Below are 13,547 nucleotides of genomic sequence, written 5' to 3'. Positions count from 1 at the left end.
CCAGGAGGCTGTGGAAAGGAGGTGCTCAAGGAAAAGTCATTCCTTAGATCCTAAGGAATTTTAGACATCACAGCCAGGACTGACAGATAAACAGACACAAATATGGACCAGGCAATTATTTAGGTCCAGAAAGAACCTGGGGCTCCAAGACAACAGGCACTAAGGAATAGCAAAGGTGGGAATGGCAGAAAACCATGAATGTTAGGGCAGGTTTGGACTTGTAATTAACTGAACTGGGCATAGGAAATAAAAAACAACCCCAAGACACAGAAACTGGAGCAGGGAGGGAAGAGCAGGAGTCTGTTTTCAGTGTCCTTTTCCCCACCATCAAAGAGCAGGAGGCCACTGAGAGTGTCAAGGAATCCATGGAAGAAAGGAGATTTTCTGAGGATGCTTAGCATCCTTTAGTTCTGGGTGTTTTCCCCATTTCTGCATAAACCCACTCAATACAAAATAATAAATGAGGGGGAAACAATAAGGATTCAGGGCTGTCAGATTCCTAGGGATGGAATTTCCCTCCTTTACCCCTCCTAATAAATCCTCTCTCTCCCTGCCCATCACATCCCATGGCCTGGGCTCACCAGCAGAGAAGGACCAGGCCAAGGAGCAGCTCCAGCACTCCTGGGCTTTGCAGCTCCTCCAGGTCCTTCTGCCTGGGAGAAAAGGAGGTCTCTGGATGGGGACACTGCTGTCAGAGCCTCGATCCCATCCAGACCTCGAAAAACATACCAGGAGAAGCACATGCAAAAACACATTGGAGCATCCTCACACTTGGACTCAACCTTGGGGACATTTGTGATGTCTGGAGAGGAGTTTGGCTTCAGTCTCTCTGTGTCTCTCAAGCCAAGCCCCACAAGCAAGGGGAGTTTCATGTGCAGCAGGAATGAGGCTGCCCAGGGCCCCCTCTCTGCATTCTGTGGTTTGGGAGTGTTTTAAGCAGGCTCACCCTGCAAGAAGAGGGGCAGAGCAGCTCCCTTCCAGGCAAGAAGGGTGTTTATGAGTTGGATCTAGCACATTCCATCTTCCTCCAGTGAAGGACAGCAACCCTGCCATCACCAAAGCAGCAGCATCAGCCCAGGCTGAGCCCTTCCAGTCCCACACCCCTGGCTCTGAGGTTGGATTGCTTAAGGCAGGTTTCAGTGGACAGCAATGCAAACAACAAACCCCTGACACATTCCCAGCACTTCCTTCCCCCACAGCAGCTACCCAGAACATGAACCAAAGCAAAACAAAAGGGGACACTGTGCTTCCCCAGTCCCCATCCAAACCTGTGACCAGCCAAGCCACGGAAGGGACAGAGCAGGGCAAACCCGAGCCAAAGGACCAAAAAATGGGGCTGGAGCTCTTGGAGAAGACATTCTGCATCTTCTTTGTGTTGTCCCACCTCCATCCCCTTGGCCAGCAATCCCAGCAGGATGTGCAGGACAGCCGTGAATGCCAGGAAAAGGTGGGGAGGATTGAAAGTATAATGCAAATCTCTTTTCTCTCTCTCTCTCTCTCTTTTTTTTTTTTTTTTTTTTTTGTTTGTCTGCTTTTTTTGTTGTTTTTTTTTTTACATATATACACGAGTCTGACAATAAAATGTGGAACACAGTGCAAAGTCTTGGCTGCAGAGCATCCAGGACTAGCTTAGTTGTGCATCGTGGTGTGTCCACCCATGGATACCCGGGATGGATCCCTAAAATCCGTGTCCTCAGCTGGCTTGGGAACAAACAAGAGGCTGTTCCCGAGGAGGAAGAGCAGAGTCCTGTGTGTTTTAAAAGCTGGCTGCAGTCCCTGGAGGGTGGGGGTTCCTCAGAGGTGCCGGGGGCTGGGGTGCCCGTTGTGGTACAGCTTCTGTTTGATGTGCACCATGTTCCCGGTGGCCTCCTCGTACTGCCGGTGGTGACGTTTCCTCAACTCCTTCAAGTTACAAAATTTCGGAATCCAAGACCAGGAGTTGTCTGGAAGGCAGGGAGGAGAGGAAAGGTGAGGGATTGCAGGGAGAGGTGAGGGCTGTGCTGTTTCAAGGCTGCTCCTGCCCTGCTGAAGGCAGAGCCACCCCTGAGATCCCTTCAGGGCTGAGCAGAGCACATTGTCCACCCTGCCAGGATGGCCAGGGCAGCTTTAACACTTCTCCCAATTCCTGCCACCATCCCCAGTGTCACCCTCTGCCCCCAATAACTTTTTAACCCATTTTTTACCCATTAGTTCACCCCTCAGCCAAGGAACCTCTCTCCCTGCAGCAACATTTCAGCTGCCACCCATTCCCATGAAAATTTTTCATGGTTCCACCCCAAAATAGAGCCCAGTCCCTCAAAGGACAACTGGAGAGTCCCAGAGAAGGACAGATGGCACAAGGATGAGCTGCTGTACTGGGAATTGGTTGAACTCAATGATCTTTGAGGTCTTTTCCATCTCAAATGAGTCCACGACTGTGAGATGGTGGTGACTGTCCTGCTCAGCCCTGCAGCTACTACACAGCACAGGCTGAGCTCCTGTGGAATATTTTCTATTTTGAGAAGCCTCTTTCATCAGGAAGGAGCTGCAGGTTATTGTAACAGGCCACAGCTGGAGCTGATCAGGCCCCAGTGTGACACTGAGTCACTGCTGAGTGGTGCTTGTGCACTCCTCGCTCTGTACCAGCACAGAATTTGTGTTTCCCCTGTCCCAGTCTCACAGTCACAGGCACCACTTCTCCCTGCAGAGGGAAACTAGCTTTGTTCAACAAAAAATGAAATTAATTTCTGCTTAGTGTCTTTAAAATTACTCATTTGCACCACTGATTTTGAATAAATAGGAAATATTTAGGTTCATTGCACCATTGGCCAAGCCTTTTATAAAGCCTTAAAATAGGTGTACACAGGGAGGGGGAAAAAAATGAAACAAAAGTATATGAAATACTAAATTAATTACTAAAAATAAAAGCCTCCATTCATAAGGGGTAGGTGATCCCAGCTCTGAAGAACATCCCAGCACAAGGAGAGCTCCTACCAGCCCTCCTCTGATCTCTGATGAAAATCAGGAGTCACAGCCCCAAAATTGGTTCTCAGAACCTGAGATCTCACAGGAAAATCAGCCCCTGCTTGGGAAACAGCAGCAGCATAGCCCTGGGAGAATCCTGACTCAGAAACTACTCACAGAGGCTGCTGGGGATTTGGGAAGACTAATGGGAAATTAATACCATTTTTTATCTGAGTTTTTAGAAAGAGAGAGTCCACTTCCCTAATTAGAATTTCTTATAGGTCTGCAGATAAATCTTTCTCCTGCATGCTTCTCCTTTCCCTCTGAGTTGTGATTTAACAGCAGCATCAGTCAAGAGTTGGAGAGATGGAGATTTGTAGGCACATTTTGAGGGAATTTCAAGTCATTTTCTGATTGAATACATTTTCCTGACTTTTTTTTTTTCCTCCTCCAAATATGAAAACCCATGGGATGCCTGTGCTGAGGGAGGAAAATAGGGCAGAGGGAGCCTCTGAAGGAGCATCTGCTGGTCCTTCTCAGTGTGTTAATTCAGGATTTTAAATGCTCCAAAGCCTGACAATTCTGCCCAACCCTTTTCTCTGTAGGGCTGATGGCACAACTAAGCAAAAACATCTCCACATCTGGTCAGGGATGAGGAATGGAAAACCTCAGCTGACACCATACAGGATGTCTGTCACTGTCACCACAATGTCACAGGTTTACACAAACAACACCAGGCTGCTATCCCAGCAGCTAGGAAAAAAAGAAATCCAGATTTTTCTGGGGAATTTTGGTGCAGCCTGAAGGTATTCTGCCTGCAGAATTCCCCCATCATTCTGGTCACAGAATCATGGAACATCCTGAGCTGCGAGCACCCCACAAGCATCACGGATAATGAGGGACAAAGAGGTCTGGGATATCCCTGGCCAGATTTGTGCCAGATCCACATGGAATAAAGCAGCAGCTTGACCTCTTCCAGCACCCCCAGCTTCCAAGGAGAGGGCAGGGACGGAGGGAGAGGAAGAAGAGGAGGAGGAGGAGCACTTACCATACCGTCGGCTGGTCCTCCAGGCGCGCACAGCATAGTGGAGAACCCCGTCCATCCACACCAGGAACCAGCTTATACAAAAGCCCAGCAAAAGTCCCAGCATCAGATCAATCTCCTGCTTGGTTACATTGTCAGTCACAAAGTAATTCTCCGAGGAGTCCACCACTGACTGGTCCCCGTCATAAGGGATGACATAATGGATGTGATGCCTGGTGTAGGGGACAGAAAAGGGGGAAAAAACTCAGTGGAGATTTTTCTTTTGCCTTTCCTCCCAGTTCCTCCCACCATCCCCAGGAGCAGAAGGACTGTTCTGGATTTTGTGCTGCTGTCAGCAGAGAGGGAGGGAGGAAAGCACAAACAGCCCTGACCCCAGGCCTGGAACTGATGTCACATTCCTGCCACAGGCTCCCTGTGCCCCAGCTCATCATCTACAACACAGAAGAGGAAATCAAGGAGAGCAGGAGGCCACCCGTGGGATGCAGAGGGCACATGCTGGAGGCAGAGGCCACCAGAGCAGCTGTGTTGCCCTGAAAGTGCCACCACCACCATCCCCTGGAGGAGGGGGAGCTATCCTGTCCCTTCCCTGCAGTCCATGGGTGTCCCCAGGGAGGATTTGCTGCTCCGTGTCCCCTCTCCATCAGTGAAAGGAGGCTTGTGTTGATGCCTTAGCATTTCAGCTTTTCTATTTTCCATGGATTTGTAACCCTGCAGCTCTTCAGTGCAGAACTCTACACTCCACACACAGTGGGAGCTGCTGCCTTCCCATTTTGGGCAGACACAGCAATTCCTCTCCAGGCCTGGCAATCAAGGACACCTCACTGCCCCAGGCCTGAGAGATGGAAACAAAAGTGAGTTGGGGGCAGCAAACTTGGGGTAAATTCCTTCATTTCCCGACGCTGGAATTGGAGGATTAACCCCCAATCTGCAAATGGACCCAACTTAAAAAAGGATAAAAACCCATGAGCCGTGGTTCATTTTAGGTGGTTTTGCCTGTCCTAAAAGCACCTGAAGGCCCTTCAATAAATAAAACTGCTTTTTATTCTCTTAATTTTGTCTGGCCTCTGTTTTTAGGTAGCCCCAAAAGGCATCAGTTTCTCTCACACATCAGAGTTTAAAGAATTTGCAAGTTTACAGCCACAAGGAGGCACAGGGAGGAATTCATCTTGCAGCCTCTCAGTCCTGGCAAAGTCCCACGAGCTCCAAAACAACCTCAGCTTCTCCTTGACCAGGGAAATCTGTGGGGGTCCCTCCAAGAGCAGACAGCAATTCCTGCCTGGAGCACACAGCAAGAATCCCTCCCAGCACAGGAGCAGCTGGCAAAGCTCCCCCAGAGCCCTGAACATCTCCAGGGGGAAAGCAGCAGCTCCAAAGCTTCCCAAGGCTCCCAAGGTTTGGAGAGGCTGCCCTATGCCAGGAGGGTGACTGGGTTTGTTTGTGCCATGAGATGATGGAGACCAAGCCTGGGATGAAGCTGAAAAACACCAAAAAAAACAGCCCCCAAGTTCACCTGGGGAAAAGCAGGGAAATGTCAGGGATGGAGTGAGGGAGTTGTAGAGTAGAAAAAAAACCCAAAAAAACACAAGCCAGGCAAGGCTGTGGGGGCTGAATGGGAGGGGATGAGCAGTGACAGGTCCCCGGGAGTTGCGAGGGTGGGAGGATCCTGGAGGATGGGGGATGCAGGATGCAAAGCTGCTCTGAACAGCATTTCACCTTCTCAGCCGGGAGCCCCGAGGCTGCCCAGCCTCACCCAGGGGTGGCCACACACCCAGCCAGGTGATGTCCAGCACAGTGCTGGCATTATCAGTGCCCCCAGTTCAGGGAGCAGGGGCTGTCCCAGTGCTGCCCAGTGTCCCCAGCATCCCGTCCCTGTCCCTGCGCCAGGCACGGCCCCTCTCCCACCCGCAGAGGAGAGGGAGGCAATGGCTGAGGCCTCTGAATATTCATGAGGTGCAGGTTGCTCGATAATCACGCCTGAGAAACGTCCAAATATTTACACAAACAAACCTGCACTCAGAGGAACCTTCTGAAAACAGCCCTAATCTCAGCGATGCCTTAATGGGGGCCACCTGCACCGGCTGAGCCGGGCACGGCGCTGGCACAGGCTGGCAGTGGCCACCAGCCCCTCCAGTCCCCATTCCCAGCCAGGGAAAGCTGCCTGGCTGGCAAGGGATGGGAAATGCCATCTCTGATGGCAACAGCTCCCGGGCTCAGGGCAGCCCTGCTCCTGGCATTGGCTGGTTTGGAACTGGGATCTTCCCTCTTTTGGCCCTGGGAAATCCAGGGGCTGCTTGAGGGAGGGCTCCCCAAAAAGGAATGGGAGGGTTCCCATGAACACAGCCAAGCATTTCCCATGTTCAATGATTTCCCAAATCCCTGCACACACACATCTGCCATGTCCTATGACACAAGGACACCTGGCAGGTCCCAAACTCCCTCCCTTTTGCTTTCTGCAGCACAGGCATGGCCTAAAAGGTGAATCCACAAACTCTGGACTCCTTGGAGGTTCCTTGGCAGGGTCTGGCTGTGTGTCGTCTGCAGGGCTGTGTCACAAGCCCTGTGGCACCTGTGCTGTGTCACCTGAACTCCCCTGCACTAACACAGCCACCCCTGAGGCTTAGAGAACTCAAACTTCCCACGTACATCCAGGACAGGTTGCTAGGGATGAGCACAGAGCTCTGGGGTGGTTTTCACCTGGAGAGGAAGGTCGTGGAGTTCCTCCCTCCTTCTGCCAACCCCACAATGCTCAGGGATTGTTGGAAAGCCAAATTCAAAACCTCTGCCCTGCCTGGATTAAGAAACCCCATTACCCAAGGATCAGAAACAGAAGTTTAGATCCCAGGTGCAAACTTCCTTAAAAGAAAAGCCTCCTGTCACTAAAGCTGCCCAGAAAAGTACCTGAGACCTGCAGCTTTCTAGCTTTTGGGAACCCTAAGTCACCAGACTAATCCCATACAGATGATCTGCATTTCCACTTTGTGCAGTTTTCTGGAAGGAGTTTAGCAAAGCCCAAAGAAGACAAAATTTTCCTGCTGTTTCAACAGTTGGGAGAGCTGGGCTGCGGGGAATTTTATCCTTTACTTGCCTTAACAGGACTGAGTGATGCCACAGAGATGGGGAAGAGAGCAGGGACAGACCCCCACAAGTTTTCTGCTGCTGCTGAAGCCCTTGGGGATGTTCCGGGAGGGAATCAGACCCTGCCTCATCAGCACAGCATTATTAATAGTGCAGAGAGGACCAGGGTTCCCACCTCATACCCAGGGGACTGGAAACTGGAATGTGCTCTGGCTGGCTCTGGGGACCAGATCCAGCAAGGGAAAGTGTCAGCTCTGAGCTGAGCAGGGATAGATGCAGGAAAACCCCAGCAGCTCTTCCAGGACACTGCCAGGGAGGGCAGGCAGGGCTGGACACCAGGTCCTGGCTCCTCAGAACACAACTCTGCCATAGATCCTCCAGCCAGGGCTCATTTCACCAACCAAAGCCCTTTTAAGAGAGGCAAAATCCTCCTTCAGAGACAAAAACCCCCTTCAGAGACAGAAATCTCTTCAGCCTGGCATCACCTCAGCCCCCAGTCAGGGCTGGGTATGAGGTCTCTGGGGACCACAGCCCTGTGAGAGAGGTGCCACATGCGGCCCTAAACAGCTAAACCCACCCAAATTCTGCCAGTGTTTATTTACAGGAAAAGGATGCAACAAATAATTACTGAGATAATTCCTGAGGGCCAATTCCTGGGCAGTTCCAGCTGGTGCCAGGTTAACCCCATGCCACCTTCCCTCCTGAGCTGTGCCCACCCTGGCTGTGCTGGAGCTTCCTCAGGGAGCGTGAGCAAAAGAGGGGACAGAAATTCCAGCACACCCGGGGCCAGTAACTCCCGGGATCAGCGGGAGAGGCTGGATCTGCTGTCACTCGGCACAGGTGACAAACCAGGCAGCATGGTCTGTGTGCCTGCCCGAGCTGGAGATCCCTGTCCCCATCCCCAGCCTGTGACAAAGCGGGGCAGCTCCTGCTCTGCTCTCGGGGCTGCCGAGCTGCCCCCAGCGCTATTGTCCCTTGCGGTGACCTTGTGAGAGCGCCGGCTGCTGCAGCCACAGCACACTTCGGGAGCCTCTGGAAAAGCCACGGAACTGTTTTAAGCACACACAGAATCTGGCGTTGCCTCTGCGCTTCCACAGCCCCCGCTCCGATGGGGACAGGGACGGGGACAGGGGCGCGCCGATGCTCCGGCTCAGCCCAGCTGCCTCCCGGGCAGGCGACAGTGGCAGCCACGTCACATCTCCCGGGCTCCCGCTGCAGCTTCCACATCCTGGCTGGACCAAGCCCTTCCCCATCGCCAGCTGCAGCAGCATTTGGGGAAATCGGGATATCCCAGTGCTGGATCCCTGTCTTGCATCCCTGCCTGAGCTTGCAGCCGTTCCTCAGCGTCCCAAGCAGCCCCGAGCCTCGCAGGGCTGTTCCCAACAAGGCCAGGCTGCTCAGCAGGGTGGTGGCACCACCGAAAACATCTCCCTGGTCCTGGTCCTGGTGGAAACATGGCACTGGCACAGCTGCAGGAGCCCAGGGAAGGGCTGGTGGTCACTAGCACCAGGCAAAGAACACTCCCAGCACATCCACGGAGGGCCTGGGCACAGAGAGGTTCTCAGAGCGGCTGGGAAAGGAGAAAACAGAGGAGAAATGTCCCTCGTGTCCCTCCTGCCAGCAGTGCCACCCTCCCCAGAGATCCCAGCACCAGGGCAGGGCCCTGGCCAGCAGCCTCCTCACACATTCCTGTGCCTGGTGCATGTCGGGGTCTCCTCTCAGGACAGCTCCAGCACAGCCCTTCCCTCCTGGATCAGAGCCTGGGGAGAACAGGGCTGGAGCATCCCTGGGGCAGGAAGAGCTGACCCGAGGCTGGCCAGGGCCCAGCCCTGCTGCAGGGTGCTGACACCCAGGTGAGGCTGACGCTGCTCCCGTCCCTTCCCAGCCCTGCCTGCAGGGGAGACGATCCCTGGGAAAGAAAGACTCAGCCAAGGTCACCCAGAAGGTCAGTGGCAGGGAGGACACACATTCAGGAGGGTCCTATTCTCTCCAGCCCAGCAACTTGTGAGCCCCCCAGGCTGTTTTAGCGGCTCCTTGCTCCGTCCAGGTGTCTTCTGTTCCCTTCAGCTCACCCTGCCTCCTCCACGGACGCCCTTTGGTGTTTTTCCTTTGCATGACATCACCCAGCTCCTGATCTGCTGCCAGCTCTCTGCTTCCACCGAGGACCCTTTGCTGGCTGGGACAGAGAAATTTGGACGAGGGCAGCACTGCAGCTCTGCAGTCCTGCCCCAGCCCTGCCCTCTCTGGGGACAGCCACAGCCGAGGGAGGGAGGGCCAGGCTGCCTGAGCCAGCATGGATGCCTCCACACACCGAGGATGGAGGGTGCCAGGCTCCCCCAGGGATCTGCTCCAGCAGCCACACTCCTTCACGGCGTCAACAGGAGCCAGAAAGCGTGGCTGTCACCCCTTCCTGGAGGCAGATGTGATGGCAGGAACAGTCCCTGTCACACCCATCCCGTCTGTGCAGGCTCAGGTGCCACCCCTGTCTCTGTGCTGAATTTCTCACTCCAGGCCTAGCCCAGCTTCCCTTCCTAAGCAGAGGCAGTGGAGTTTTCCCAGCTGTGGATGCTCTCCCATGGCCTGGGGGATGCTGGCAGCTCTGCCCTTCTTGGCTCTGGTGCTCTGAAGTGGGAAAGCCCCAGCCCAGCCTGATGGTGACACCTCACCTGCACAGGGGAAGACATTTGCCACCCCTCAGAGCCCAGAGGAAAGTCCAGCTTGGCCACCAGAGCACAGACACTCCAGGGCAAAGGCACTGTCCAGCCCAGGCTCACCCAGCCTGAAAGCAGCAGCTCAGTGCCACCTAAAAATCTGCAAATATGGACCAGGGCAGCCTGAGCAGCTGCAGGCAGCCCCAGCTCCCCACAGCCCAGGGCTCCAGGCCCTGCAGCCACTCTGACTGCACAGCCCTCTTCACTCTCCATGTCACAATTCCCACCTTACACCACGGACTTAAAAAGCACCTCGCAGGCCCTCTCGTCTCAAGACATCACTCCCTTGCCCCTGGCATGAAATGACAACAAACAGTTTCAGCCCCAATGACCCTGATGCCACAGGGAAGGGGGAAGTTGGGGATCAGCCTCCAGCAGCAACTGGAGATGGGGTTGGTTTCCTTCCTCAGTAGTGTCCTGATACTTCCCAGCCACTCCAACATGCTGAATGCTTAAAAATATGGCAAAAGCAATGTACAGCATTTCTGGCACTTGTCCTGGGACCTTCCTGCTGGGCCAGAGTCCCACAGAGGGGAGAACAGGCAGAGTCTAGGGAAAGGCACAGCCCTGCCCGCCAGGACAGAGCCCAGGCATGGCCTCCGTGAACATGAGGAGCTCTTTGAGGTGGCAGCTGGAGTAGCCAGCCCTGTTGGCCGTGCCCCTGGGTGACTCCAGCGGTCCCAGAGCCCCCAGAAGGTGGGCAGAGCCTGGGGCACCCCAAGGCACAGTTTGTGCTTCTGTCTGCCAGCCTCCCCAGGGACCAACACCTGGTCCCAGATGGAGCTGAAAGTGGGGGCAGGAACAAGTGACTCCCAAACTGGAGCTGGAAACAGCCAGGCTCCATCCCACTGCCAGGGGAGTGGGGATCCAGGCTGAAGATGCACCAAGGACAGCCTGGTAGGGCTCAGAGCATCCCCTGGCACACCTGAGACACAGAGCCAGCCCTCCCTGCCCACAGCCACCCCCTCTGGAACAGCTCCCAGCCCCTCACAGGGACACAAGCTCAGAGCAGACTCCAGTTCCTCCTGGAGAGCACATCCTGCTGTGCCCAACAGTCACATCCAGCCTGGGTGCTTGGACAGTTCCCAGGCAAGGGGTCCACTCTGATGCCCTGAGCAAGGAGACAACCAGGTGAGGAGAGGAGAGGAAGGAAAACATTTCTGAATGAATTATTTGGTATGACTGACACTGTGACCCAGGCTAGGGCAGGAGGGAGATCATTGCAGCACATCAAACTTCATTTATTCCAATTCCTCCTTCCCTTCCATTTCTGCAACATTTACTGATTTTCCCCATTCCTCGCTGCAACACACTGAACTGCAGCCAGCTCCCTCCTCCGAGGACTCCCTCTGGTTATTGGCAAATTAAGTTCTTTATCAAGCCCTGGTAGCAGTGCTGACAAGAGGCTCCAGGACACAGCCCTGCCTAGGGGAGCTGTGGACGATTCCCACCCCAGGGCGAAGCTCAGAGCTCTTGCACAGCTGACAGAGAGGACAAGGCACGTCCAGCCTGGAAATCAGAGGGCTCCCAACACTGACATTGGGGCAGCAGGTCAGGACAAATGTCAACACGAGGTTCTACAGCATAGGGAGGCTTTGTGAAATCTCCTCGTCAGGGCAGGAGCAGCTTGGAGCCAACGCTCGTGAGCTGGTTCTGTTGGCAAGAACCATTGCTCCCATGTACCTGAGGCAAGGGATAAACTTTGCTTTTTGCCTCCTCTCACATCCGTGCTCGGCAGTTTGGAAGCTTGTTTTTGTGCACTTTTGAAGAAATGACCCAGTGGTGTTTGTGGAGAATGCCACGGCAAATTTATCTGCCTCAGCAGCATCTCTGCAGGCACAGAGGGACAGCAGATAGGGGTGCCCCTGCCACCTCCTCAGCCTTGTGCAGAGGGGACACTCATCCAAGCCACCTCACTGGCTCACCTCACTCATCTGACACTCCTCAGCCACTCCAAACATAACAGTCCATTACCAGCAGCCTATTTTCACCACTACTGAACCAAGCTGTGACCAGTAAAAAGAAAAACTTGTGGAAGAAGCAAAGGGGAACTCTTAAACTTGTGAAAAACGTCAAGGGGGCTCAAAGGAAAAAAAAAAAAGGATAAGAAAAAGCAAATCCTTGACAAAACCAAGTCAAAGACACTGTGGATGTTTTTTGCCCACAATCTTTCAAACTGACCTTAAGAAGGAGACGCCATATCCCTCATGCCATATCCCCCAGGCCTTGGCTGCTCTTGGCCCTGGAAGTGCTTCTCTGCTGTCCCAGGAGGCTGAGGAGGAGCCATGGGGAGGAAGGCCCCAATCACCTCTGGAACGTGAGGCAGTGTGGGAGGGCAAAGCATTTTCTCTTCATCAAGCCAAGCACATGCCAGCTCCAGCCCAGTTCCCATTCCAGGGACGCCAGAAGGCTGTGATGCCTGGGAGACAGGGTGTAGCTGGCTCCAGAGGAAGCTCCAAGAGGAGTAAAGCTCAAACCTAAAGGCTGGATGTGGCAAGAGAGGGCTCTCCCACCATGTCCTTTAGCTGGCACAGCCTCACACTCCTTTTCTCCCCCACAGGCAAGAAACTCTCCCTCAGGCAGTGAGTAACCAGGCACAGGAGGGGAGCCAGGCCTCCAGGAGCGCAGGATGAGGATCACCAGCAGCAGTCCCACAGAGAAGGGTGAAATTCACCTCCCCAGAGCTCAGCTCTGGGCCTGGACAGATTCCAGAGCAGCCAGATCCCAGTTTCAAGCTGAGCACTTCAGTGACAACACACAAGAATGATGTTGTTTAGGAGAATTAAGCATTCCCAAGAGCCATGGAGGGAGGGAGGGATTTCTCCAGTCATAAACTTGTGCACAGCAAAGGCACTGCTCCTGGCACAGCATCCACCCTGACACTCCTGGCTCACCCAAAAGCACAGCCCAGCCTCCTCAGTGTGCTGTGTCCAGCAGCAGCACAGCTCCCAGGAGGAAAAGCCACAGAGAATTAAAATCTGATCTAAGATTGCAAAGCCTCAAAGTGACTCTGTCCTAGGCGGCCACATTCTGGCCTGGACAGGGATCCTCTCATTTCTCCAAACCCCATTTCAATTATGAGCCACACAACCACCAACTGCAACGCCCAGACCACAAACAAGCTGGGAAACACCATGGCCCAACTGACAACAAAAGGCAAAATGACAAATGTTTGAATCAATCAAAGTTACTCACTTTCCCAGGGCACCTGAATACCTGTACACAAATGTGCACACAAAGGAAAATGCACTTCCAAGCCCACAGAAAACTCTTCTTCCAGAAGAAAAAAAACAACCCCCACCCTCCACCCTCACCCTGCTCATGCAGGAGCTACTGAGGAAGGTGAGACACAGCCAGAATGCAAAAATGGTAGCCCAGCTCCCAGGCAGCAGCTCCCTGGTCACCTCCTCCCCAGGGAGACAAGGTGGGAAGGGGCTGGGGGGCAGGGGAGATGTTCTGCGGGTAACTCACCTTCCACAGTTGCAGTGACAAACTCGGTCCTCCCCTCTCAGATGCGGTAGGATGTAATTGTGAAATCTGTCCAACAACGCATTCATGTCCATCAAGCAAGCTATTGCCTGTAAGAGCCCATAACCAAGGCATCTGGTCAACTCTGGATGATGGAATAAAACATTGACTCCAGTTTGATTGCCAAAGACTGAAGCAGTCATCAAGAAAAGAATCTCTAGTGTTCGGTGGGGCACACACACATGCACACACACACAGAGGTGCACAGGCTGAGGGACAGTGCGGGGGGAAGGTGGAAAGGAGGG

At 53.8% G+C, this 13,547-nt stretch overlaps 1 protein-coding gene across 2 annotated transcripts in view; it reads right to left on the bottom strand.

The window, feature by feature from the left end:
- Window positions 1–642: 642 nt before the first annotated feature.
- The window catches only part of TMEM240 (transmembrane protein 240), a 14,259-nt gene continuing 1,354 nt past the window's right edge, over window positions 643–13,547 (bottom strand). Inside the window, exons 2-4 of one of the 2 annotated variants that reach the window (XM_033519197.1) lie at window positions 13,246–13,352; window positions 3,992–4,200; window positions 643–1,943 (exon numbers count right to left, since the gene is read on the bottom strand). In XM_033519197.1, coding sequence (XP_033375088.1) covers window positions 1,795–1,943; window positions 3,992–4,200; window positions 13,246–13,337 — 450 coding nt within the window. In that variant the 5' untranslated portion in view covers window positions 13,338–13,352 and the 3' untranslated portion in view covers window positions 643–1,794. Of the gene's footprint in view, window positions 1,944–3,991; window positions 4,201–13,245; window positions 13,461–13,547 lie in introns of those variants that run through there. The other variant, XM_015648371.3, reaches the window with a different exon arrangement.

Source organism: Parus major, chromosome 21 (assembly GCF_001522545.3).
Source record: "Parus major isolate Abel chromosome 21, Parus_major1.1, whole genome shotgun sequence".
NCBI lineage: Eukaryota > Metazoa > Chordata > Aves > Passeriformes > Paridae > Parus > Parus major.
This window is presented reverse-complemented; position numbering and strand designations above follow the sequence as displayed.